Genomic DNA, 24,182 nt, shown 5'->3' with positions numbered 1-24,182 from the left:
GTTATTACCAGGCGAACAGATTGCATTCTTTATTCTTTATTCATATGTCCCAATGTTCAATGCCAAAAAACACAATTAAAATCGTGAATCTCAATTATCGGTGTGGCACGAGGCAGGAATTAGGATAAAATGTGTTCCTATAACAAACATCGAAGAATACTGGACACCATCTTTACCTGTCGCCCCATTTCTTTGTGCAGCTGATGAGGTATTCGGCGACATTCTTGATGTTCTCCAGGCTCCCGTTGCAGCAGGACTGAAGGAGCGGCAGCCTGGACTGGATGAGGGAGCAGGAGGCCTGGTCCAGGGTGGTGCTCTTGGCTCTAGACTGGATGATGGGAGAGCAGGAGGCCTGGTCCAGGGTGCTGCTCTTAGACTTTATGAGGGAGCAGGAGGCCTGGTCCAGGGTGCTGCTCTTGGACTGGATGAGGTCCAGGGTGGTGGTGCTCTTGTTGTCCTGATGGGGGGAGTCCGAGTGGCCACTGAGCTCCGGCTCCGACAGGATCAGGTCCACCAGGCTGATCAGCTCCTCCGGGTTCAGCCGCAGGACAAACTTCTCAGTTTTCTTCATTCAGACGAGGACAGAGAGGTTGGCAGGATATGAGATGAACGCATTAACAAGTCCGAACAAAACGGTGCGCAACACATTTGTGGTAGACTTTGTTTTCATCTTACTTGAGGGGTCTTCTGGTCACGACCCTGCCAGATACGCGGGATATGGCTGCAGGCCCACAGGAAGTCCAGGGCAGATGAAGGGTCCAGTCTGATAAAAAACAACAGGCAACTGTTTAATATAGACCAGGCTCACACATGGATATAGTATTAGTTATGTCAAAATGCCTACTTTCGTGTTCACAGTCCAAAACTGCTCCCGAAGTTGTTTATTACCATAAGTACAATAAACAGCGTATCTTCATATGGAAGACAATAACACCCCAACGATGGAGTTTAGACAGGAGAGCAGTGCTGGGTCGGACGGGGGTTAACGGGTGAGAGGAAAGCGTGAATGGTCAAAGGTGTGCAGGTGTTTTAATGTACCTCAGGTCTCGGCGCTTGCTGAGAAGAGCACTGATGCACTGCAACAGAGTGGTCCAGTTGGACTGATGAGTCAGCAGAGCCAGAAGGTACGGCCTGTATGCAGGTGTGCCTCGCCCCTGAAATTGGTCAGAACTTTGGTCAGGATTTATTGAGAGCCTTGAGATGCAGCATCTCATTTTAGAGGGGGTCCTATACACATACAGTAAGTAAAACATTACATATAATACAAATACACAATACACACACGTAGAAGGTACAGTTAGCTTGCTCGCCAATTCTCACCCACACTCCCAGCCCTCAACTCATTTGAAACAAAAAAAAGAATGGAGAAAACGTATGACCTGTGTCAAAGTTAGAAATAAACGCAAAGTACAAGCAGTATTAAAAGCATCATGAACAGGTTGTTTCGAGATGTGAATACAGGGAAGTCCTGAAGCGGCATATCTGAGGGAAAGTGGAAGATTATATGCTAACTAGCCTAAGTCACAATACCGACCCAAAAATGAATACAACACTACGACGAGGCCAGAGAAACAGCGGTTTACATTTACCTTGTTGTTGACGGCAAACAGCAGCTTCTGCTGCAGGTCTGGACAGACGGAGGTGACCTCTGGGTCGAGATGCTCGAGCCAATCAACCAGCAGGCCTGAGCTCAGGCCTGTTCTCGTCACCTCACAGCTGCTGAGGAAGGTGAGAATAGATTGGCTGAGTGGTTAGGTTACCCACGGAGGACAAACATCGGTGCCGGTCAGTGCCGAGTGAACACCTATTGAATTCCAATAATGTGCGGGTTCCCAGAAAGAGAGCATGGTATGGATGGTGTGTACAGTACTGTATGTTAACCACATGAACCCTAGCATCCCTAATCTGAGGCATGCGTTCAGCGAAAATAGCCGATCTGTTCGATTGATTATTGTAGATTGGCTATTTTCCATTGTGATCCTCTCTACTCTCTCTCTGTGGTGAGCTTGTAGATTGGCAATTTTCTGCAAAGATGCTTAGCGCAAAGCGAAAACAGGAGGGGGCCTAGTACAGTACATAGAGCCTTGGAGGACTGACTCTATAGGGCTTTAAGTGTAATAAGTACCTACTCTAAGCTCTTGTGTCGAAAAAGCATTCAAACACCATGCAAAGTAGCAGTGCAAGAATATCACTTCAACAAATGTGTTGTATTTTATGTCCAGTAAGCAGAAGCAGTAAGCACAACCAGCTGCCTCGTTGACAACACTGATATGGCTTTCGAAAGGTGCCTGTCCGTGGCGTGAAAACACTGGCGAACAGGACAGGCGTGCTCCACGATATCCACACCTTCCGATTGTCGGGCAACATTTCAAAAACCCCAACATATCAAAGCTCCAAAAACAACACACGTAAAAAGCCACCTTGTCTCCGCACGGCAATAGAGACGAGAAGTTTCAATTTTGCTGTGTCGTGTCACTGTTGTCACGACCATGTTCGTTTGTCAAATATAAATGTGTTTTGCATGAGTTCAGATGGAAATAGAATTGCGGCGGGGTGATCTCACTTGTTGGAATCCACTTCTTTTTTCACAGCTCCTCCCCGCTCCTCGGCCTCCTGGAGCAGCAGCGAGATCACCATGGCAACAGGGCCAGCTGTCCCGTTCTGTGTACCGATGGTCATTAGCAGGGACAGCAGCTCCTCCAGATAGGGTGACTTCACCTCCATCAAGCCCTGCAACACTGTGGGGAATAAACAAGGTGCTTACTAATGGGGTTTTTGGTTATGGCTGTCATTACAGTTGTTGTTACGTAAGCAAACTGGTACCAGTTTAATATTACACTGCACCGTCATCAAGCTTCATGTGAACATGTTGGAACAAAATGTTCATACACTACAGTACTTTACAAGGCAGGTGGCCATTGTTAGACATAGTCTTTAGTTTGTGGTTTTAACCACATTAATGCTAGTGTCTCTTACTTTGGGACAAACGTTAGAGCAAAAATACCAGATCAGCTATTTTTCCAGCAAAGAGATTTGGTGTAGAGGAAAAAAATGAGCAGAGCCCTGTGTCACCCTGGTTAACAAAGTACTGTATATAGGGTTTAAGTGGTTATTAAGAATGCCTTCAAAACTCAGGGGGGCGGAATGGGGCGCACAAGGGAACAGGAACATATAGAGATCCTGAAGGAGATGGTGAAGGACACAAGCAAGTCGGAGGCAATTGTGCAACACCGGCCACCATTCAAAAGGACAGCAATAACAGAGCTACAGTTATTGCCACGGACAGTTTCCGACTGTCCTTGTTCACACACTGTGACACGGCCCATAACAGCAGTAATAAAAGCTTCATACCTTTGCCAATGAGTTCGGCCTCTGCGTTGCACCGCTCCCCTGCCCTCAGCATGGCTATGATGGTTCTCACAGGTACCTCGGTGTCACTGCGATAGGCCAGAGCATCGGCCAAGTGGAGGAACCCTGTACGCACTGTGTGAGGCAGACATGCTCAGTCCTTTTAGAATGTATCGTTGGCCATTAAGATATACAAGCTCACACCTCACAAGCTTGTACATTTTTTAACATATTTAAAAAAATCTTTCAAGTGTGAGAACTACCAAAAAGGCTAAAAGAGAAGGGGTACTCACCATCAGTAAGCCTGTGTTTGTGAGAATATTCCCCAGCGAAGGACTTGAGCAGAGTCTTCAGCGGTCCCGCCTCCACAGTGGGGTTCTCCAACCACTTCACCATCTCTACGATGACCTTGAGGAACAGCGAGGAGAACGCAACGTCCTGGGAGACCAGGCGCTGCATGGATGGGGAGACACAGGACACCACGATTAATAATAATAATACTAATAATAAGACCAGGCGCTGCATGGATGGGGAGACACAGGACACCACGATTAATAATAATAATACTAATAATAATACTAATAATAAGACCAGGCGCTGCATGGATGGGGAGACACAGGACACCACGATTAATAATAATAATAAGACCAGGTGCTGCATGGATGGGGAGACACAGGACACCACGATTAATAATAATAATAAGACCAGGTGCTGCATGGATGGGGAGACACAGGACACCACGATTAATAATAATAATAAGACCAGGCGCTGCATGGATGGGGAGACACAGGACACCACGATTAATAATAATAATAAGACCAGGTGCTGCATGGATGGGGAGACACAGGACACCACGATTAATAATAATAATACTAATAATAAGACCAGGTGCTGCATGGATGGGGAGACACAGGACACCACGATTAATAATACTAATAATAATAATAATAAGACCAGGCGCTGCATGGATGGGGAGACACAGGACACCACGATTAATAATAATAATAATAATAATAATAAGACCAGGCGCTGCATGGATGGGGAGACACAGGACACCACGATTAATAATAATAATAATAATAATAATAAGACCAGGCGCTGCATGGATGGGGAGACACAGGACACCACGATTAATAATAATAATACTAATAATAATACTAATAATAAGACCAGGTGCTGCATGGATGGGGAGACACAGGACACCACGATTAATAATAATAATAATACTAATAATAAGACCAGGTGCTGCATGGATGGGGAGACACAGGACACCACGATTAATACTACTACTACTAATAATAATAATAATAAGACCAGGTGCTGCATGAGTGGGGAGGCACAGGACACCACGATTAATACTAATAAAATAATACTAATACTAATAATAATAAGATAAAGCAAAGTCCTGGCAGACCAGGCACTGCATGGGTGGGGAGGCACAGGACACCACGATTAATACTACTACTAATAATAATAATAATAATACTAATAGAAAACAACGTCCTGGGAGACCAGTCACTGCATTAGCCTAAAAGAATTGCCTGCCGGCATACCACGACAGTGTGATATTAGTCTGGCTTATTAGCCAGGCTAGCGCTGCATGGGTGGGAAGGCAAAGGACACGATTAATACTCATAAAATAATGTTTTTGAGCGGTGCACACCACTCCAATGCCTGGCTTCGTGTGTCCCTATATCCGTATGTCCCTATGTATGTTTAGAGTAGAAAAAAGTACCGCTGGACGATTAGGAAGTTTTACGTGATGATTGCGACAGATGATAAACAATTTAATTCCTGTTTCGGAAGGCCTTTTTGTGTTGAACTGTCGCTTTGCACTGTTTTTTTTTGTTAACCCTGTTTTTAACCTTCTATGATAGATTATGTTTTTAACCATGTAGCACTCTGGGATTCCTTGTGAATGAAAAGTGCAATATAAATAAAATGAATTATTATTATTATTAATTGTGTGGCTTTTAGGCCTTGTAAACAAATGTTGCACAGGGCAGATATGAGCAAATGAAAATGGCATAAATACACAAAGAAATGACAATGATCAATACCAATAATCAAAATAAACAATACACCATATTTTATACTAAAGATTTGTAATAAAATAGCGGAATTAGATGATCTACAACTCACAACGCGTCGTGTCGTCCATTTCCACTATTTCTGAAGATGTTTCAAAATGTATGAACCTTCCTCAACATGGAAAAGGCTAAAAACAAGCAAATCATTTCGATTAGACGATTGTGTAAATAATCGTGACAGGCCATGCACCTGGTAGAGGTGGAGCTGCCGCATCAGCGGGCAGGAGAGGGCGTGGCTTCGGTTCATGGCCAGGACGACAGGCCCGGCGTGGGCGGAGCTGAGCAGGGCCGCCATGGCCTGGAGGAGGCGGACGGACAGGCCGGCCTGCTGGACGTGACCCTGCTTGGCACGGAGCAGCTCCTTGGCCAGAGCCTGCTGCAGAGCCAGGGACAGCTGGCTGGGAGGGGGGCCGTGCCAGCGAGGGTCCGCCTTCAACGGGAAGATCTGTAGGAGGCAAATATAGAGATCATTATATAGACACTGACCGCTGGCTGGGAGGGGGGCCGTGCCAAAACATGATCATCAGGTACTATCAGAATTATACTAGGAGGAAGATTTATTTCAAAAACGTGTACAGAAAGTGTTAAAATTGTGTTTTTATGTGGCCATTGTGTTTTTATGTGTGATGGGTGGTGAACCACCTGAACTGAAGCCACAGCTGTTGTCGTATGATACAGGTTGAGGGGTTAGGGGATGATATTGTGATGTCACAATATCACTGGGAAGACATATTTGAATATTCTAAACACACCTGGGGCTAATGTTAACTCCATAGGCAAGGCAAGAGACATCAGGAGGTCAGAGAAACTACTGGTGATACCACACAGAAAAAATGCTCGTTGAATTCTTAAGAGTATAAAATGTAACCAAATGAGCCCATGAATGGATAACTTAACACTGAATTCACATCATAGTCTGCTCAATGAGTAACAAATGCTATTGACACGACAGAAAACAACACAAATGGTAAGAAGCCAACAAACGCTGTACACCCTACGTACCTGCAGCAGCATGCCAGTGAGGTCATCATCGGGCCCGACCACAGGGATCTGATTGGCTGCTCTCATCTTCACAGAACCATGGGGGGCTTCCACGGTCACTTTGGCCTTACTCACTTCAGCTGAATCTGTCATAAGGGTGGGCAGGTGGTGCAATACAGGCATGATCACCAGGCATCGTTTTCAATTCTGCGTGGTCGGTCCACGCATTCATGCAATTACATTTAGTACACACTGCGAGACCTTTATTGCTCAACATAGGGCGAGTCGCGAGTGATATGGGGTTTTAGTAGAGCAGTGGTTCTTAACCTGTGGGTTTTGGGGGGTCCCCATATGACAGTATAGTGACAATTTGAACCATTGAAAACATTTAATGAAAAAAGGCCAGTACTGCATCAAAATGTATCAACAAACTATTCTAACAACTGGTGAAACATTGGCCGAATTGTCAAATAATATAAGAAACCAGAAAAAATTGTTAATCTACAAGTTCACGATGCCGTTGCGAGGCGTGCCTCAACTCCTACAATTCCAAGTGCGTGTCAGGGTGGAGGTTCAAGTATTCAAGTATGAACCTTTTCGGGTCACGGCCTGAAAAGGTTGACAACCACTGCATTAGAGCAGTGGTTTTCAACCCTTTTAATATCAAGGCCCATTATTTATTGGGTATTTGAACCACAGACCACCATTTGATGACATTTAGCCTCTCAGATCCAAAACTAACGAATATGTTGTTGTCGTTGGACAAGACTTTGTCCACAATTCCATTCTGTATTGATGTTGGTACCATTAGGAACGTTGAATTGTATAGACTTGTGTAAATTAAGCAATGCAGATGTGTTACAATAATTTAACTCTTGAGAGCGTAAAATGAGGTCACACTGACCTCTGCGGGGAGGCAGAGAGGAGCTCAACAGGGTGTGGAAAGTGTGCCCCCCGGTGGCACCTCGCTCATGCTGCACCTCCACCAGGTGGGCCATGTAGTCTAAAGCAGAGGGAAATAAATGACATTGTTGTGAGATGATTATTGCACGCCTTAAAGCCAAAAAGCCCATCGACGCACGTGCAACGTCTTCAGATCACATCCTTACGCTTGTCCATGATGTTCTGCTCCAGGGTCTGTGGGTCGTGGCCGACAGCCTGGTCCAGATACTGCAGCAGTTTACTCATGCTGGACACCGGGATGCCAAAGGACTGGACGAACAGCAGCAGCTGCTGAGGCTCCAAGTCTTGTAGAGCTACCGGGGTCACAAATTAAATATTCATCGTGTTGTCCTCGGAAATATGAGAACAGAGAGAGTGATGAGCTTGCTCTTACTGGTCAGCTGACGTAACTTCTGTAAGGGTTGCCAATCGGCGACATTGCTACTCTGACATAAATATCTCCAGACAAGGGAAATTGGCCCTGATTCACTAAGCTATTTTACACACATATTTTGGGTGCACCCAAAATATGTGTGTAAACCGCGTAGTGAATCGGGGCCCATTGGGATTATGCAGCCAACGCACTAAAACAACTAAATCACTAGTCTGGTGCACCCCTTATTTTGTGAACGTCGTACCGGCGTCAACCAATCGAGACACCTCGGAGCGGATCATCCTCAGCTTCAGCCAATCGGGCAGCAGAAGGGCCTCCTCCGAGGTGTCGACCAGGAAGGCGGTCGGGAGAGGCTTCTTGTCGGGAAACCAAATGTCCAAAAGACCGTAGAAGTCGCTCTCTCCTGCAAATGTATAGAGAATAACAGTATAAACAGTATTATAAGTATAAAATCATGCATACACACTGAATTCTTCAGTGTTCATTTATCCAGATGGATGTAACCAAATGGACATTTGTTTACTTTGTACAATCTTAGGAAATAAATGAACAGTGGAATTTTACGCCGTGGCCAGGTTCACCTTTAGGCGGCCCCAGGGTCAGCAGGATGACCATAGCATGGACGACCAGGATGTGCATGGTGGCCGTCTCTCCTGTAGTCCAGCGTAGAAACACCTGGTCCTGAGATTCAGACTGGAAGAAGAAAACATCCAAAAACACAACATTTCATCACGGTTTAACACATTTTCCCTTAGACTCAGCACAGCGGCTCTCACAGGCAGATAGAAGGAGCATGTAAGTAAAGACAAGAGGTCTTCGCTCTCTCACCCAGCTGTAGAGGTCCTCTCCGTCCTTGGTCTTCCTCATCCTCTTGATGTAGGTGGAGAAGATGGTGAGGAAGGCGGAGAGCACGGCGTCAGACTCGGGCCTGTAGAAGGTGTGCTTGGAGAACAGGCTGTTCATGATGGTGGAGCGCTCCACGATCAGCCGCGCCACGTCCTGAACGCACGGTGCACAGACAACGTGAGGGACAATATTATTGGTGCCACTTCATTTAAGAAAAAAACAAGACAAGCATTGGCTTCCCTGTGACTTCATGTGGCCAGGCAGTGACGCCGGTCATCTAGGACGAAATCTAGGACCCCACATTTGGGCAAAGATTCAGCTCGATCCATCAGCATTCACTTCCATCCATTAGAAAAAGGTTATATTTAAGAAAATATATTAAATATGTGGAAATAAAATGTTCATGTAAATGGAGGCTGCAGCGGTTTGCCCCCCCCCCACACACACACACACACACACAGCAACATATTAAAAAAACATAATGCATGGTAGCAATGTACCCACAGTTAAATTAGATTAAGCAACAGTGCCGTGTGATTACCAGAGCCAGGTCGTTATGGGATGCCTGCTCTTCCACTGGTGCATGCTGGGATAGGTAGATGAGATAGGCGCTGATGGTCTGTGGATCCGTCTCCATGTGAATGGCCTTGAGAACAGACAGACAGACAGACGGCACATAAATACTTTAGCTACCATTGAAACCGTACTTAGTTTGTGTGATAACATGCCTTGAATATGGGCGCCAGGGTTAACGTGGTTATAATCATTGAGCCATTATTGTATGGCAGTGGTTTTCAACCTTTTTCACACCAAGGCCCATTATTTATTCAGCATTTGAGCCACGGACCACCATTTGATGAGATTTAGCCTCTAAGACCCAAAACTAAAGAATATTTTGTTATCGTTGGATACGATTTTGTCCACAATTCCATGTTGGCAAATGTTGACCAAAATACCAATCATTCTACATTCTCCAATTGTGTAGACTTCTTGTATTCTTGTTTGACAGTAATGTAACTCTCAAGAGTTAAAGATCTATAAGGATCCATTTGGTTACCAACTCTCCTTTCGTCCTATCATTTAGCTGGGGACGACCTGGAACCCCCTCAAGGACCACTGGTTGAAAACCACTGATCTATAAGGATCCATTTGGTTACCAACTCTCCTTTCGTCCTATCATTTAGCTGGGGGCGACCTGGAACACCCCTCAAGGACCACTGGTGGCCCCCGGACCACTGGTTGAAAACCACTGATCTATAAGGATCCATTTGGTTACCAACTCTCCTACCGTCCTAATCATTCAGCTGGGGACCACCTGGAACCCCCAAAAAAAAGACCACTGGTGGTCCCCGGACCACCGGTTGAAATGAACACCATTGTTGTATGGGTAGATGCTGACCTGCTGCAGGGCGGTGGAGGTCATGCCTCTCACGGTGTCAAACAGAGGCAGCTTCGGGAGGTCCTGCAGCAGCCACTGGTATCCTGGCAGGAGCTCAGCAGAGTCTACAGAGTCCTCCTCCATGGGCTGGTCCCGCTCCTCGCCGTCCCGCAGGCTGCCCTCCGTCAGCACCAAAGACAAGCCCTGGAGAACAACGGTTTGGAATTATGTTCCTGCGATGTAAGGTCCCGAGTGTTCACTCAAAGCTGCAATCGGCAACGCTTTTGTCTTAGCTCCCCTAGTACAAATGTACTGTGAGGTTTGAACCCCAAGGGCATACTGTACGTCTTATGGACTGCAGGTTTAACTCTAAGAGTGTATAAATGTTAGACAGATGTTCTTAGCTTAGTTATGATACTTGATGACTATTTATATGTATTTGATGTATTACCGTTGTGTTGTTCTCGCTTACTGTAAGTCGCTCTGTATCAAGAGCAGATCTGCTAAATGCCTAAATTGTAAATATACACTGAACACTGAGGATTTTACTGTGGGCATACAACGGCGGCGGCGAATTTCTGGCGATAAGCATCATCTTCTTCCCAGACGTTGCTTACCTTCATGGCGAGGATTCTGGACGCCACCTGAGAGGAGCTGAGTCTCCGCAGGAAGTAGTCGAGCACCTCGCATGTGGTCTGCTCGTCGGCCTTGGGGCCCAACAGCAGGTCCTGGAGCCTTCCCAGGAGCTGACGCTGCTTCTGTTGTCTCTGAACACGGGAGGAGAAATACAATGCATGTGTTGAGGATGGAATGGGATGCCGATGTGCTGCTGAGAGTGTGTCTAACTTCATTACAATGCGTTTTTAGATGAGATTTAGATGAATTACTGAGAAGAATTTAAAATGTTACCAGTCTACCAATAGTGTAGTGCCGCCCTAGTGTAGTGGTTAGAGAATATGCCTTTCATGCAGAAGGTTGTGGGTTCGAACCATAGAGTTATAATATCTAGAGAGTGGATGATGAGCGACATCCACCTAAAAGTGACGTTTCGAGCACACTGCCTTTCTTCAGTCTGAAGAAGAGGCAAGTCATTTTGAACATTTGGGCTGTCATGTCATACTTGTCTCTTCTTGGCCCTCTGCTCTTTGCTCTCTGCCTCGTCGTCATCCTCCACCGGCAGGCTGTCGTCCGCCGCGTCGTGGAGGAGGAATTCACACAGGCACTGGACGGGCAGCACGTCCAAGGACCCCTCACTGGACTGGACCAGGTCAGCCAGCCAGGGCATGGACTGAGAGGACGCCTGCCGATCACACACAAATGGTGCATTTATACAGCGCTTATATCCAAAGGGCTTTACATAGCATTGTGCATTTGCATGCATTTCACCCATTCACACACACACACACACACACACACACACACACACACACACACACACACACACACATCGATGCCACATTGGGAGCAATTAGGGGTTCAGCATCAAGAATCATACTTAAGCTAAGAACCTAACATCCAGTGTAACATCTATATCATGAAACTATGCATATGCACTATAGAGTGCTATGTCTACGTGAAATGCGAACTAAATTACATAACTTCAGCCGTTTGTAAGGTCACATCAGACTTTGAAGATATTGGGGTGCCTTTGGTTGCTTTGAAGGCCAGCATCAGAGTTTTATACTCTGTGCGGGCAGCAACCGGTAGCCAATGGAGGGAGTGGAGAAGGGGGAAGACATGCGAGAATTTTGGCTGGTTGAAGACCAAGCGAACTGCGGCATTCCGGATCAATCGGAGAGGCGCAAAGTGGAGAGTGGAGAGCATGCCAGTAGGCCAGTAAGGAGCTCAAGGACACTTTGACACCAACTGTTTGTTCACGTACCTGCCGCTGGATGATGTTGAGCAGGAAGTCTGGGTTGCGGCTCCGGCAGAGCAGGTGTCCCAGACGGAGGGACTGGTTGAGGCTCTTCACCTGCTCCTGGACCGCCGGGGGAGGTCGGCGAGGAGGGCCCCTGGAATTAGGACACACATGGGTTAACATTGCACTCCTGCCCATGCTCCTCCTAGCGGTGGTGGAAAAAGGACTCACATTTTTGTACTCGAGGAAAATCAATTCTGCAATATACTTGCAGATGATACTGAAATTACAAAAGAATTGGCTTAAAAATTTACTTAAACTACCGAAAGTAGTTAAATAACAGATCTACAAGCTCACAATGCATCGCATTGTGAGCCGAAATGTGTATAGAGCTGAAGTGGTTAATGTATGTTTTGTAATAATGATCAAAATCTACAATGTAAAAGTACAAGATTTGGATTGGAGATGTAGAGGAGTAGAAGTAAAAAATATTAGAAATAATAATTGGAAAAGTAAAGTACAAATACCAAAAAGAAAATGCTTTACGTACAACACTGAAAAATGTAACATTGCACCCTATGTTCCTACTAGTCCTGAATATAGTCACCTTATAAGAGCATATGATCTAAAATTAGGTGTCGGGCAGGTGGCCTCGATCACGTTCTGCCTTCTGGAACACTGCAAATTCCTCAATGTCAATTTAACTGCGTTGAGCGTACAGATGGAACTGTGGGATAATTGAATAAGGGCTTTAAGGGCAGAGTATCTCAAATTGCGTGTGTAGGTGTCCTTGATCGTGTTCTGGTATGAAAACCAAGGCCAAGCTGCATCAACATTCCCACTCAGGGACTCTTGATTAATTTGAGGTCGCCTACATGGAACTGATTTAAATCCTCCGAGGTTAAGGCAGAGTTATTTTTGCTGGCAGAAATATGAGTTGGTCCGTTAAATGTTGCTATGCAACCATATTTATTTTACAGGCAGCACCATTTAAACATGCTCCACAGCCAAGTAAGGAGTCAACGTTTCTGTTTAACCACATATCTTTAAGATATTTTTGGGCGCATTTTTTAGACTGACATGAAATGGGGAGAGAGATGGGGCGGGGGGGGGGTTGAATTTGACACGCAGCTAAGGTTGTCGGGATCGGGACTCGAACCGGATTACCAGCCTAGGTGCCCAGACGGCTACAAGGTACATTCTCTTAAGATTAATTTTTTTAGAGTGGTGCAACCACTCCTATAGACAGCTATGTGTGTCCCTGGGTCCCTGTGCTGGATCCTGTGGCTGTGTCCAAGTATGAAAATAGCGTTTGGTTGGTTTTCACCACCAAGTGTCACTGTTGCGCAGCCTAACACATGCACACATATTAACTGTATATATGATGATTTTGGGTGTGACAGTACAGTACAGTAGAGGGACCTCCTGGGGAACTCCACACGGTAACTCTTACCGTAGCACATTTACCGTAGCAGCTGCAGTCATGAGTGACAAACGGACTCTCAAGTCTTCATCAGCACAAACACTGATGAAGGCCTGAAAATGTACAATGCGAGTACAGACGGTTTCTATAGTTCAGAGAGTCTGCACCCATCCATCCTTCTCTTAATAAACTGTCAATAGAACATGTTCAGCTCAGGACTTCTTCAACCATGTATAAAGGTTCAAGTGAAGTTGTTAACTGTGTGCATGTTAAGATGTTTAGTTTGTTTACTGGTAGCAGAGCACTGAATGAGCGAGCGTCTTACTGTGGGTCCAGACTGGTGAGCTGACACAACAGCAAACTGTTGCTCTCTGTGATGGTTATCTTGGTGGAGGCTGCTGCCAGGTGGCTCTCGAAGGCCAAGATCTCCTGCTTCTCCCTCTGGGAGAGCTGCAGCTCCCGGCCAATCATCTCCGTCTTTGTGTCGTCGTCCGCAACGGTGCAAGGAGGGTACGAATAGTTACTGTAAGGAACAGAAAACAAAAAGACACAGTACTGTAGGTGGCTTCAAAACATGAACCCTGGCGTCCATTTTCTGGGCATGCCTCACAGTCCGCTGGAGCTGCCGGAGTTCAGTGCCTTGCTCAAGGGCACGTCAGCAGTGTTGGGGGCGGGTTAAGTCCTGACCATTCACATTCCCACCCAGATATGTCCTGCCGGTCCATTGAATCAAACCAGGAACCTTTTCAGGTCCTAAACGTGCTCCTCGAACCTTTAGGCCTTAATTGGTTAAGTATTATAAGTTTGAAGTTAGGGTAAAGTATGCTGCTTGTATTACTTACTTTGTCATAACCATTTCCATGAGCATTTTCAGTGTAGGGTAGCTATCCCAGGCAGCCAAACCTGTAGGAAAATAATAATTATACTGTTATAGTGGGGTTGCAGTTAAAAAAAACATTATGCGACCAACAGATATTCAACTACTATCACAGAACATTGTCATACCTATCTTCTGTGGATTGAATGCAGCCACCACAAGCAGCAGAAGCCATGCCTTCCAGTAGAGCGCTGATATAGCCAAATTTGGCGGTTGATATCTACAACAACAGTTATCATCAGTATCAAATAAGACTTTTTCATAGGCCCACAAATGTTTTAAAACCCTGAGGAACAGAAACGTGAGGAGGTACCCTGCAGGCATCTGAATGTTCTCAGGGTGGTGGTATGTGCACAGGTTCAGCACTGCGTCAATCAGCTGGATCCTCTCCACTCTCAAAACATTCAGATCTTCAAAACCGAAACAAAAAGGTTAAACAGTCGGACAGTTCACTGACATTGATTGACTAATATGATTTAATTTTGACACTCAGTGATGTCCCAAGCTACTATCAAAAGTACCTTGTTGAATATCAATGTACTAGCTTTAGCAATTGCCATTATTTATCACAAAGTTTTTTGGGGAAAAGACACAATCCATGAATTAACACCTACAGTATGTATAAATACCAGGAGCAGACAAAATAATAATAATACTATTTAGTTATATAGTGTGCAAAGTGCTTAAAACTTAAAATAAAACAGCGACATCACACACAATAGCAGTATCAGTGAGAATATATGCATACATTTCTACTGTTAGGGGGTAAAAGAAAAAAAAATGGTTATGGAGCTTGCAAACCTGAGGTCCAATGAGAGGCGGTTCCAGAGTCTAGGGGCCCTGATGGCAGACATAGTCTACTCATTAACAAGGAGGCATTCAGTTTGGATAGAAAATAATGAATGATGTTCTGCCATAAGAAAAAAAAAAAAAATCGAATGTAATAACACTGTTGGCATCCAGAGCCATTCTCCACGTACCATCAGAGCAGACTCCAGCAGCCCTCTTTACCAAGTGGTCTGCGAGCTCCATGGCATCGGCCGGCCCCAGGGGCAGGTCCCGGGACAGCCCGATGACCAGGATGCGCATCAGGGTGTCCTCCAGCAGAGGCACTTCAGAGCACAGGCGAAGGAAGAAACTGGGAGAGTGACAAATATGTATGTTTGTGTGTCAAAAACCGCCAGTAAATCAGATGTTGAAGCTCTAATTTGTACAGATAAAATGTAAATCATCGTATCCCTCTGTAACACAGCGAGTGTATGAATGTAAGCGTACACTCCGAGTTAAATTATAGATGCAATCCATAACTGTGTGAATAGAAATGACATTGTAATCAATGTGTATGAAGATATAATATAATTTGTACATCTGGTGTATCTCCCTATTCTTCTGTTGAGAAATCTAGATCCTATGCTTGGATAGGACACCTTTAATGAGTTTCAAATGTTGTCCTACACCTGCCATGTTGGGGACCAAACAGATGTTGCAAACAAATTAATTAGTTCTACGCCAATCAGACTGTTCAGACAAATTGAAACACATGTGTTGGTCCCCAACATGGCAGGTGTAGGACTACATTAGAAAACTCATGAATTGCCCAAATAAGCTATCCATTTAAAATCAGCAGCAGAAATGTTGGGTTCAAATCCAGAGTAGGACATGCATTTAACAGACAGCACCTCTAAAACTCAGGGGTTGTTTCACAGTGAAGTAAGTAAGACTTTTAATTTGTAAAATGTAAGAGGACGCTCACTTCCTGTCGCTCTCAGGGGGCCAGTTGTCCCACTTGTAGTAGGTCTCGGGTTGCTCTGTGAAGAGCACTTTGTGAAGGCTGCGGACATGAGAAGGGACAGACCAGACGCATCATTGTTTCGTGTGCGACTTATCTCATTATTAAGCGCGTACACTTTAAGTTCAAGGAAAGCGATACCCACCAATGGATGTAGTCTTTTGACGCGACCTTGCTGATGGTGGGAACCACCGTGTGAAGCCACCAGACGGCGTCTCTCTGGATGGCGGCGATCTGATTCTGGAAGGACCTCAGGACATCCAGGTCTGACACAAGGAGGGGACATTCAAGGCAAGCTCTCTCTCTCTCTCTCAAATACCAACCGGGGTGAAATCAACACGGCGGACAATACTCACTCTTCTTCTCTCCTTTGTCCCATGCGACGCCAGCTTCTTTGACCTGAGCGGTGATGCCCAGCATCATGGACACGGTCAGTAAATCTGTCACCTGGATCACAAAGCGCTCCTATAGGGGAGACGATGACAGACAGTTTACATTCACATGCGGGGCAGTAACTATTGATTATTTTATCGATTGCTCGAGAAGTGTTTTTTCTTTTCTTTTTTTCAGGTCAATGTGAAAAGATTAACATTGATTTTGTACTACATTGATTAATCGGATTAACCACTTAAGCCCTTATCAAATAAATTGATTATTTTATTTAAATCTATTACTTTTGAGGGGCGCTACCACCTCCAATGCATGGCTTTTGAAGATTATGTTTTTTGTTTTTGTTTGTTTAGATCACTTAACTCATTTGCCTAGTCTATGGACTTTAATGTTTGTTTAGGGCACAAAATGACGACGTAAGACGCCATGTGGCCGATACAAATAAGGTGGCCGCCCTTCACTTCACAGGAGTGTGATTTACTTTTTTATAATCAATTTCAATTACTTTGATTAACTGTACACTTTGATAAACTGCACACCCATTCACATGGAGGTGCATAGTATAAAGGGTGCGGTTGAAGGGGGGATTCTGTCGTAAAAACTACAGTCATGTGCCGACCTTGAACTCCATCTCCACATAGGTGGCCTCCTTCCTCTCCTGCATCAGACCCAGGCAGAACGGCTGGAAGTTGATCTCGTGCTTGGTCTGCTTGATGATCTCTCTGAGCAGAGCGCGGGAGGCGCGCAGGTAGTCGTCTTTATTGGTCAGCAGGTCCTGGAACACCATGGCCAAGAACTGAAGAAGGGACGATGTGAGAAAAGGATGAGTAATGCATTTCAGTAAACACAGCATTCTATACAGAAAGGGGAGGGCAAGTGTCGGGGAGTGTCGAGCGGCCAAGGCAATAAATGAGTAGAGACCAGTCCAGGGCACCTTCAATAAGGCTTTATTTCTTCCAATTTCTCCTCAATCACTTTGACAGTCATATTCAAGACAACCTGTCATCACCTTCTATAGGGTGGGAACCCATTACCTGGTTAGCCCATACCATTCCCCAGGTAACAATAACAATATTCCCCACTCTTAGAATCACACAGTGCCATTTTATATAAACCTACTACATGTATATGCACCCTCAATACCTATTCACAGTTAGCATAGAAATATGTACACACCCCCGGAATTATAAAAGTCTCATTTGCCCGAACACCACCCTGAAAGGAGGATGAGAATAAACAGAGGTAAGTTTAGACATCAGTGGACATTCTTTTTTTTTTAAATATATATATTTTTTATCCCACGATTTTGTAACCCATTTTTCACCCCTGTGTCAATCATCTAATGTGATCCTGGGCTCTACACACCCTCCGCCAACCTGGGGAGAGCAACGGACTTAACTCATGCTTCCTTCATGCTTGAGTGTCCAAGTTGCTCCTTTACACTTGACAGGGGGGAGTTTCTCTGGTTGGACGTAGTGCGTGGAAGGAACACGTTATTCCAACCAGTTACTTTCACCTCCATCAGGCGCCCCGGCTGGCCAGGGGGAGGCAGTTTAGAGACCAGGATTACTGCATGTTTTTGTGAGGGTACCTACCCTAGGGGACACGGGGAGAACATGCAAACTCCACACAGAAAGGCCCTTTCGCCAACCCCGCCTTCGGGTATGGGCACTGATGACGCGGAGGAGGAAACACACCGCCAGCACCCACAGCGCCCCGAGCGGGAATCAAACCAAGGACCTTCTAGCTGTGAGGCGACAGCACTACCAACTCTGCCACCGTGCCCGTCAGTGGACATTCTAAGCCAAGGGTGATGCTAGAGGAAAGGCCACAGGTTCCTCGATATCAGTAGTCTTTGGCCTCTGTGGAACATAAAGATGTACAGCAAACCCCATGGCAATCCATACAGCAGACGGGCAGACAGATGGACAGACATCGCCATCATTAGAGTGCCAATCACAATGCCTGCCAAACTAACGATAAATGGCAGATATATTACCCAGCTCTAACTGTATGAAATGTATAATGAAAGAAATGCCCAAAACACTATTGGTGTTATGACTGTAGTAGTGGTTAGTTTCAAATTCACCTTTGGAGCCTGCTCTGAGCTGTGCTGCAGGACTGTGTGGAGAACCTGCATGTTGTTAGGATTCCTGGCATTGGACAGCTCATTGAAGATCACCAGCTTCACCATGGTGCCCAGGTTATCTCTGTGTGCGTTCAGCAGCTCCCTGGGGGTGAGGTGACAGAAGGAAACGGGTTCATATAATATTGTGGATGAGAAGATCTTGACAGTACACCAACTAACAGGGGACTAGGGATGGGACGATAATCCCTATATCGTGTAAACAACACTCACAATAATCGCGTGGTTGGGATTTAAATGTATTGTGAAATTGTCCTCTGTCATACACTAGGACGAATTGGCTTTTGTTGAGCTGCAAATTCAGTACCACTTAAAGCCCTCTATACTTCATAAAAACTGACATGAAAAAGCTCTACTCTACATAAATCGATTAGTTTTTGCAAAATAAATAGCTGATCTACAAGTTAAACCCGCGTTGCAATGCAACGCGTGGTGAGCTTGTAGATCTGCTATTCCCCCAAGAATAGGGATGCTGGTGGTTCAACTGGTTAGCAAAAGTAGCAGTTTAAGTTTAAAGCACATTTTGATATTTTCATATCGTCCCATCCCGGCAGTGGACCTCACAGACCTGACACAGAGCATGTAGTGATTGAGGAGGACTTTGGGTTTCAGTCGGATCTTGATCAGGTTGGAGATCACCTCCATGTCCTCTGTTCCGTGGGTGTTGCAGTTCATACAGAGGGACATGAGAAGGTCTTGAGCCGGTCGAGTCAGCTGCAAGACGCAGAAACGGGATCAGTTAACGGTCAACACTGATATTTTGAGTTGGTCAAAAACAAAGTAATACATACCTACACCATAACATGGCACCGTATTGTAATAAACAAACCAGTAAACTATATTATACTTCCACAATAGTTCCTCTTGAATAGAAAGGAAGTTAAAATGTATGTAGCTTAGTTTACACAGTCTGACATGTGTCACTTAAAGCCGGAAAGGATTAAATTCACTTTGCAAACTGAACATATGATGCATTGTAGACAAGCTGTTGTTAAACTCCTCCGAGTGCGACTACAAATAGAATCAAACGGATCCTTACGGATCCACTTGCACTTGATTCATCTGTACAATGTTAGTACGATGATTTTACTGCGTGGCAGCAGGCTGTCCTTTGCGGACGAGGGTTCTTCTACCATTCACCTTTGGGTTCTGCAGCCACATTTCCAGCCTCTGCACGGCCATAAGTCGTGCCTCCTTGAAGCCACACGTGGCTGTGAGGAGACGCAGTAGGTTCCGGGACACGTTGTCCATGGGCTGCCTGCGGTTCAGCTGATCCTTGAGGACGTCGAGCACATAGTCTTCCACACTCTCCGCCAGTTCCTCATACCTATAATATATTATACACACCATGGCAAAATCACAGAATAAATGAGACAGTCTTCGCGTCGAGCACACTCTCCGCCATTTCCTCATACCTATACCATGGCAAAATCACAGAAGATCACAGAAAATCACAGAATAACATTTCAGTGAGACGCTTGTGATCTACATTGAAATATGAAGGTTTATGGTCGAGTTGAGATCATAAATAATACATAAATATGCAAGTGCATAATTGTGCTTAAGGCATACATGTCGACTTCTTCAGGGTAAGTGCTAATGTGGAAGTGAGATGTTAAGGCATTAATACTGCAGAGACTTTCAAACAAAGGAAGATCATTTAATAATGAATGTGAGGATATATCCGTATAATTTTGCCTGTAAAATTGCCATACCATACAGCCCTGTAGACATCTTTGAACAATGCAAGCCTCGACAGTCCACGTTTTTAAGCTGCCTTAGAAATAATACTGCCTTAGAGTGTGAAATACTTGATGAATGTCTATCAAAATCCAAAATATCAGAGAATCTCAAAATGATCATTGATGCAATGATGCTATACTATAGCATAGTAGCCAATAGCCATCCCATGATTTAACCCCCAGCTGCTTTTGTAATGCATTCAGTCAACATAATGATTCCATGGCGCTGTAGTGGCATACGGCATTAAATGTGACATTTAACGTTACACAGGCTGAAATGGGCTGGAACAGATGGCCCGGCGACAAAACAGGTGATGCCAACAGCTTGAACTTTCTGCTTCACAAAACGATCTGCAGGGAAATCAGAGCTGGGCTAAATGCCCCATCTCTCTTTAGAGTGGAAATCCATCCATTTCAACTGGTGTCTGTCCGACCACTCAGCCTGTTCACGGCTGTACACGGCTCCTCATTTTACCTGGGCATAACCTGTCCATCATCCTCCGGGCTAAGTTTCTCCTCCGCTATCAGCAACTCAGTCTGGCTGTCATCCTCGTCGGGTGTTGACGGGTGAGGGCTGCTGCCTGGAATAGAGATCAAAACAGAAAGGTAGAAATAAAAATAGAATTAAGCATACCGATTAAAATGCATTCAGTCCATCACAACATTTTCATCAGTGCGTCAATGTGTGCCTTTTCGTTCTTCGTATACCATACCGGCACTGAGATCCCCACCAGATCGACCGGTGTCAGCCTGCAGCAGCATACTTTTGGGGGGCATCTTGGTACCAAAAGCAGTCTGGATGTTGTCCACAAAATTCTTACAATGGGAGCTGTCCACCCAGATTCTTTCCCCGAGTGAGTCCTCAATGTACACCTGAAAACATAACCAATAAAACAATGTCAGATTTCCAATACCGTTAAGCAGGCGGCCGCAAAAGTCCAACACATTTCTTATTTTCTTTTATTGGAGTGTTCTCACCTTGACAAAGATTTCTGGCCAGTTTTCATCCTCCTCATATGCAGACATCAACAGATTACAAGCCAGCACGGAAACCAGGCTGTTCCCCTTTGCTTTAAAGTTGATAGAAGCATCCCGACGCAGAAGACTGCACAAAGCCTTGTGATAGAAACAAAAATAAGGCAGGTGGGGATTCAGTTAACCAGTTTTCTGTGACCCTTGTAAACATTTCATTACACAGCGCAATGATACGTCGATATCATTCCATTCACTTACCTCTATAATGCCTTCAGTGGCAAAAACATTGGGCTTGATTTTGGCCAGAAACATGAGACTGAGGAACAGTGTGGTGTCAGGCTTGGCCCGATTCAGTTTGAGCTGTTTGACCGCTCCACACAGCAGCCCCTCGATGCGCTCATCATTTCCTTCATTCTCCGAAGCATCAATTTCATCCAGCAGTACTGCTGCCGGAACTAAAACAAAGAAAGAATCATGAAGTGATATACAATTAGTGTCCGATTACATTTGGGTGTTCACACCAGACTTTAAATGCCAGTAGTCACACCATGACACAGACGCTCTCTGTTCTTGTCTATTTCATCTAATAGGAATTTCATTTCCTGTATAGTATGATTCATCAATGGCATTGATTACATTACTATTATTGGGTCTATTTAATGGTTGTGGCTGTACCACTTGTGGTAGAAACACTGTATTGTAAACCTGATACGATAAGAAATACGCATATAAGCATCCTTGTGCATGATTCAACTTTTAGATTCATGATTTACTTAAACCTCTCTTCTTTCAACAACCCAAAGGACCTCTGAACTGAGGTAAGCATACTTCATTGCTATCATTATTATTACCAAGCATATAAGGCAATTATGGAAGGAGGTAGGGCCCGCACACCATTCTTTTGGTAAAATAATGACTTTATTGAATAAATAGACAACGTTTCGATCTTGACAGATCTTCGTCAGGTCAGTATCATTATTATTAACACCAAGTAGTACTGGACTATTATTTTATATAATATGATCTTACTTTGGAAAGAGCCTGCTATCTACAGTACCTTCAATAGGAACCACTGATGGCTCCTTAATGGAGGGTGATATCGCCCTCTTGTCCACAGCAGCAACCTCAGCGAGTCGGCCCAGGGCACTCACTGGCGGTGTGGAGGACAGCTTGGGGCGCTTGGCTAGGCTGGATATCCCCGAAGAAGACGGGATAGAGGAAGAAGACTCTCTTTTACGGTCCGCCGGTAAGCCTGCAGGTGCTGGCTTCAGTAGAACAGCAGGTGCTTTGGACTCTCCCCCACCTTTCGACCCCAGAGCTATGAAATCCCCCGGGGGAGGATGCCCTGGAACAAGAGAACACAACATTATGAATAGCATGATTACACCTTCTGTCCTCAAGCCCTTGGATACAGTTTATCATTCTGCTCTGCGATTTGTATCTGGTGAACCTAATAGAACTCATCACTGCATCCTATATGACAGAATGGCCTTCCTTGGCCGACAGGCGAAATAAACACTTGACACACTCCAGTCCCTCACTGGTGCTGGACTAAAGGTTGATACAGTGAAGGAGGAAGGGAAGGAAGCCCTTCCTTCTTCATTGAAATAAACACTTTTAAAGCAATTGATGGGACTTTACCGTTGTATTGGAATCCTGTAACGTAACATGCTGACACGCTACAGTTACTGGCTCAAGTCACAACTAAAGGTTCAAAGGGTTCTCAAAGGTTACGAAGGCCAACGCAAGTCCAGGTCCATGCAAGTATGCAAAAGGAAATGAAAACACTGACCTGGCCCAGCCGGCACAAATCCCTAGTGTCATACCCCATGTTACATGAGTTGTTATTTACATACTTGTGTATTAATGGTGGTGTTGTCTATCTATGTGAATGAAACAAGACAATGGCATATTCCTATATCAACTCTGTTGAAATAGCAATAAATGGAACACTAAAGATGAGGTGTAGTTTAATGCTTTCCACATATTGCTATTGTTTCCATGTCAAACAGCAGTATATATAAACAGCAGTCAAACAGTGCGTATATATTACATACCTGATGGTTTTGCAGTGCTGGGGCGTCTGAGTGTTGTGGGCTTGGGTCGATTCATTATGAATCAGTCGGTGTGGCTCCAAGCAGGTTAAATACTGTCCATCAACATTAGCTAGCCAGCTCTGTAACAAGAAACATAATTTAATGTTAGCTGAACCATTACACACATTTACGCAGAAGTACTATAGTAGCGAGCTAGCCATGGTTCATGACGCTCGTATTAATATATATAATCATCATGACAGTCATGTTTCAGGGCTATAGCGAGCATGCTAATTAGACACTCAAAATGTAATTCATAGCAACATTATGACATGACTGTTCAAACCTAGCAGTCTGGTACTGCATGGTAGCTGTAATGTTTATGCCAAAATCATAAAACAATGACTTCATAATTCATATTTACATGAAACAATGCCACGAATGATGCTAATGCTAGCTTAGAGTCAGTGTAGTGATAGTCATAGCAATTTAGCAGTGAAACATCAGCTAGCATTACATTACAGGAGTCAAAATAGTAAGCCTAACAGCATAGCTAAAAGGAAGAAACACTGAACTTTACGTGTTTTTCTTTCTTTCGGGTTCATTCAATGTTGTGTCGTGTTTGTTTATATTCCTGTAAAACAGTTAACACCAGGTTAACGCCGATAATCAACTATGACTATGAACTGAGCAGTGAGCACTCTTCTTCTGAATCTAAATGGGTCGCACTCGCACACACCAACATAAAAAGCGCTCGATTACTGCCATCTACCGTAAAGGATAATACATGTCACACAATGAAACGGCTCTATATTCTGATAGTAAATAATCATTGATATAGCCAGGCCTCCCTGTCTCTCCATTGCCTTGCTTTTCTTTTATTCTCTATTGTTCTGTAAAGCACTTTGAGCTGCATATGGGGTTAAATGGGCCCTATAAGATTAACTAGAAAAAGTGCCCTTCTGGG

The 24,182-nt window shown here is 44.7% G+C and overlaps 1 protein-coding gene across 5 annotated transcripts in view; it reads right to left on the bottom strand.

Annotated features, from left to right (window-relative positions):
• The window catches only part of ints1 (integrator complex subunit 1), a 36,397-nt gene extending 12,473 nt beyond the window's left edge, over positions 1-23,924 (bottom strand). Inside the window, exons 1-40 of one of the 5 annotated variants that reach the window (XM_080777073.1) lie at positions 23,791-23,924; positions 23,237-23,355; positions 22,237-22,524; positions 21,438-21,634; positions 21,183-21,320; positions 20,918-21,077; positions 20,680-20,785; positions 19,603-19,789; positions 19,031-19,176; positions 18,406-18,547; positions 17,493-17,531; positions 16,936-17,112; positions 16,283-16,391; positions 16,072-16,192; positions 15,891-15,968; positions 15,118-15,275; positions 14,939-14,977; positions 14,451-14,547; positions 14,266-14,357; positions 14,103-14,163; positions 13,586-13,783; positions 11,862-11,991; positions 11,100-11,279; positions 10,597-10,746; positions 10,001-10,183; positions 9,143-9,247; positions 8,584-8,754; positions 8,337-8,448; positions 8,000-8,158; positions 7,529-7,675; positions 7,324-7,422; positions 6,441-6,565; positions 5,629-5,883; positions 3,642-3,801; positions 3,352-3,483; positions 2,564-2,738; positions 1,590-1,719; positions 1,039-1,154; positions 676-763; positions 177-565 (exon numbers count right to left, since the gene is read on the bottom strand). In XM_080777073.1, coding sequence (XP_080633199.1) covers positions 177-565; positions 676-763; positions 1,039-1,154; positions 1,590-1,719; positions 2,564-2,738; positions 3,352-3,483; positions 3,642-3,801; positions 5,629-5,883; positions 6,441-6,565; positions 7,324-7,422; positions 7,529-7,675; positions 8,000-8,158; positions 8,337-8,448; positions 8,584-8,754; positions 9,143-9,247; positions 10,001-10,183; positions 10,597-10,746; positions 11,100-11,279; positions 11,862-11,991; positions 13,586-13,783; positions 14,103-14,163; positions 14,266-14,357; positions 14,451-14,547; positions 14,939-14,977; positions 15,118-15,275; positions 15,891-15,968; positions 16,072-16,192; positions 16,283-16,391; positions 16,936-17,112; positions 17,493-17,531; positions 18,406-18,547; positions 19,031-19,176; positions 19,603-19,789; positions 20,680-20,785; positions 20,918-21,077; positions 21,183-21,320; positions 21,438-21,634; positions 22,237-22,524; positions 23,237-23,291 — 5,594 coding nt within the window. In that variant the 5' untranslated portion in view covers positions 23,292-23,355; positions 23,791-23,924. The remainder of the gene's footprint in view (positions 1-176; positions 566-675; positions 764-1,038; positions 1,155-1,589; positions 1,720-2,563; positions 2,739-3,351; positions 3,484-3,641; positions 3,802-5,628; positions 5,884-6,440; positions 6,566-7,323; positions 7,423-7,528; positions 7,676-7,999; positions 8,159-8,336; positions 8,449-8,583; positions 8,755-9,142; positions 9,248-10,000; positions 10,184-10,596; positions 10,747-11,099; positions 11,280-11,861; positions 11,992-13,585; positions 13,784-14,102; positions 14,164-14,265; positions 14,358-14,450; positions 14,548-14,938; positions 14,978-15,117; positions 15,276-15,890; positions 15,969-16,071; positions 16,193-16,282; positions 16,392-16,935; positions 17,113-17,492; positions 17,532-18,405; positions 18,548-19,030; positions 19,177-19,602; positions 19,790-20,679; positions 20,786-20,917; positions 21,078-21,182; positions 21,321-21,437; positions 21,635-22,236; positions 22,525-23,236; positions 23,356-23,790) is intronic. The other 4 variants (XM_080777075.1, XM_080777074.1, XM_080777076.1 and 1 more) reach the window with 4 other exon arrangements.
• Between the last annotated feature and the right edge of the window lie 258 nt (positions 23,925-24,182).

This window comes from Protomyctophum bolini (assembly GCF_963924005.1).
Source record: "Protomyctophum bolini genome assembly, chromosome: 11".
NCBI classification, from domain to species: domain Eukaryota; kingdom Metazoa; phylum Chordata; class Actinopteri; order Myctophiformes; family Myctophidae; genus Protomyctophum; species Protomyctophum bolini.
This window is presented reverse-complemented; position numbering and strand designations above follow the sequence as displayed.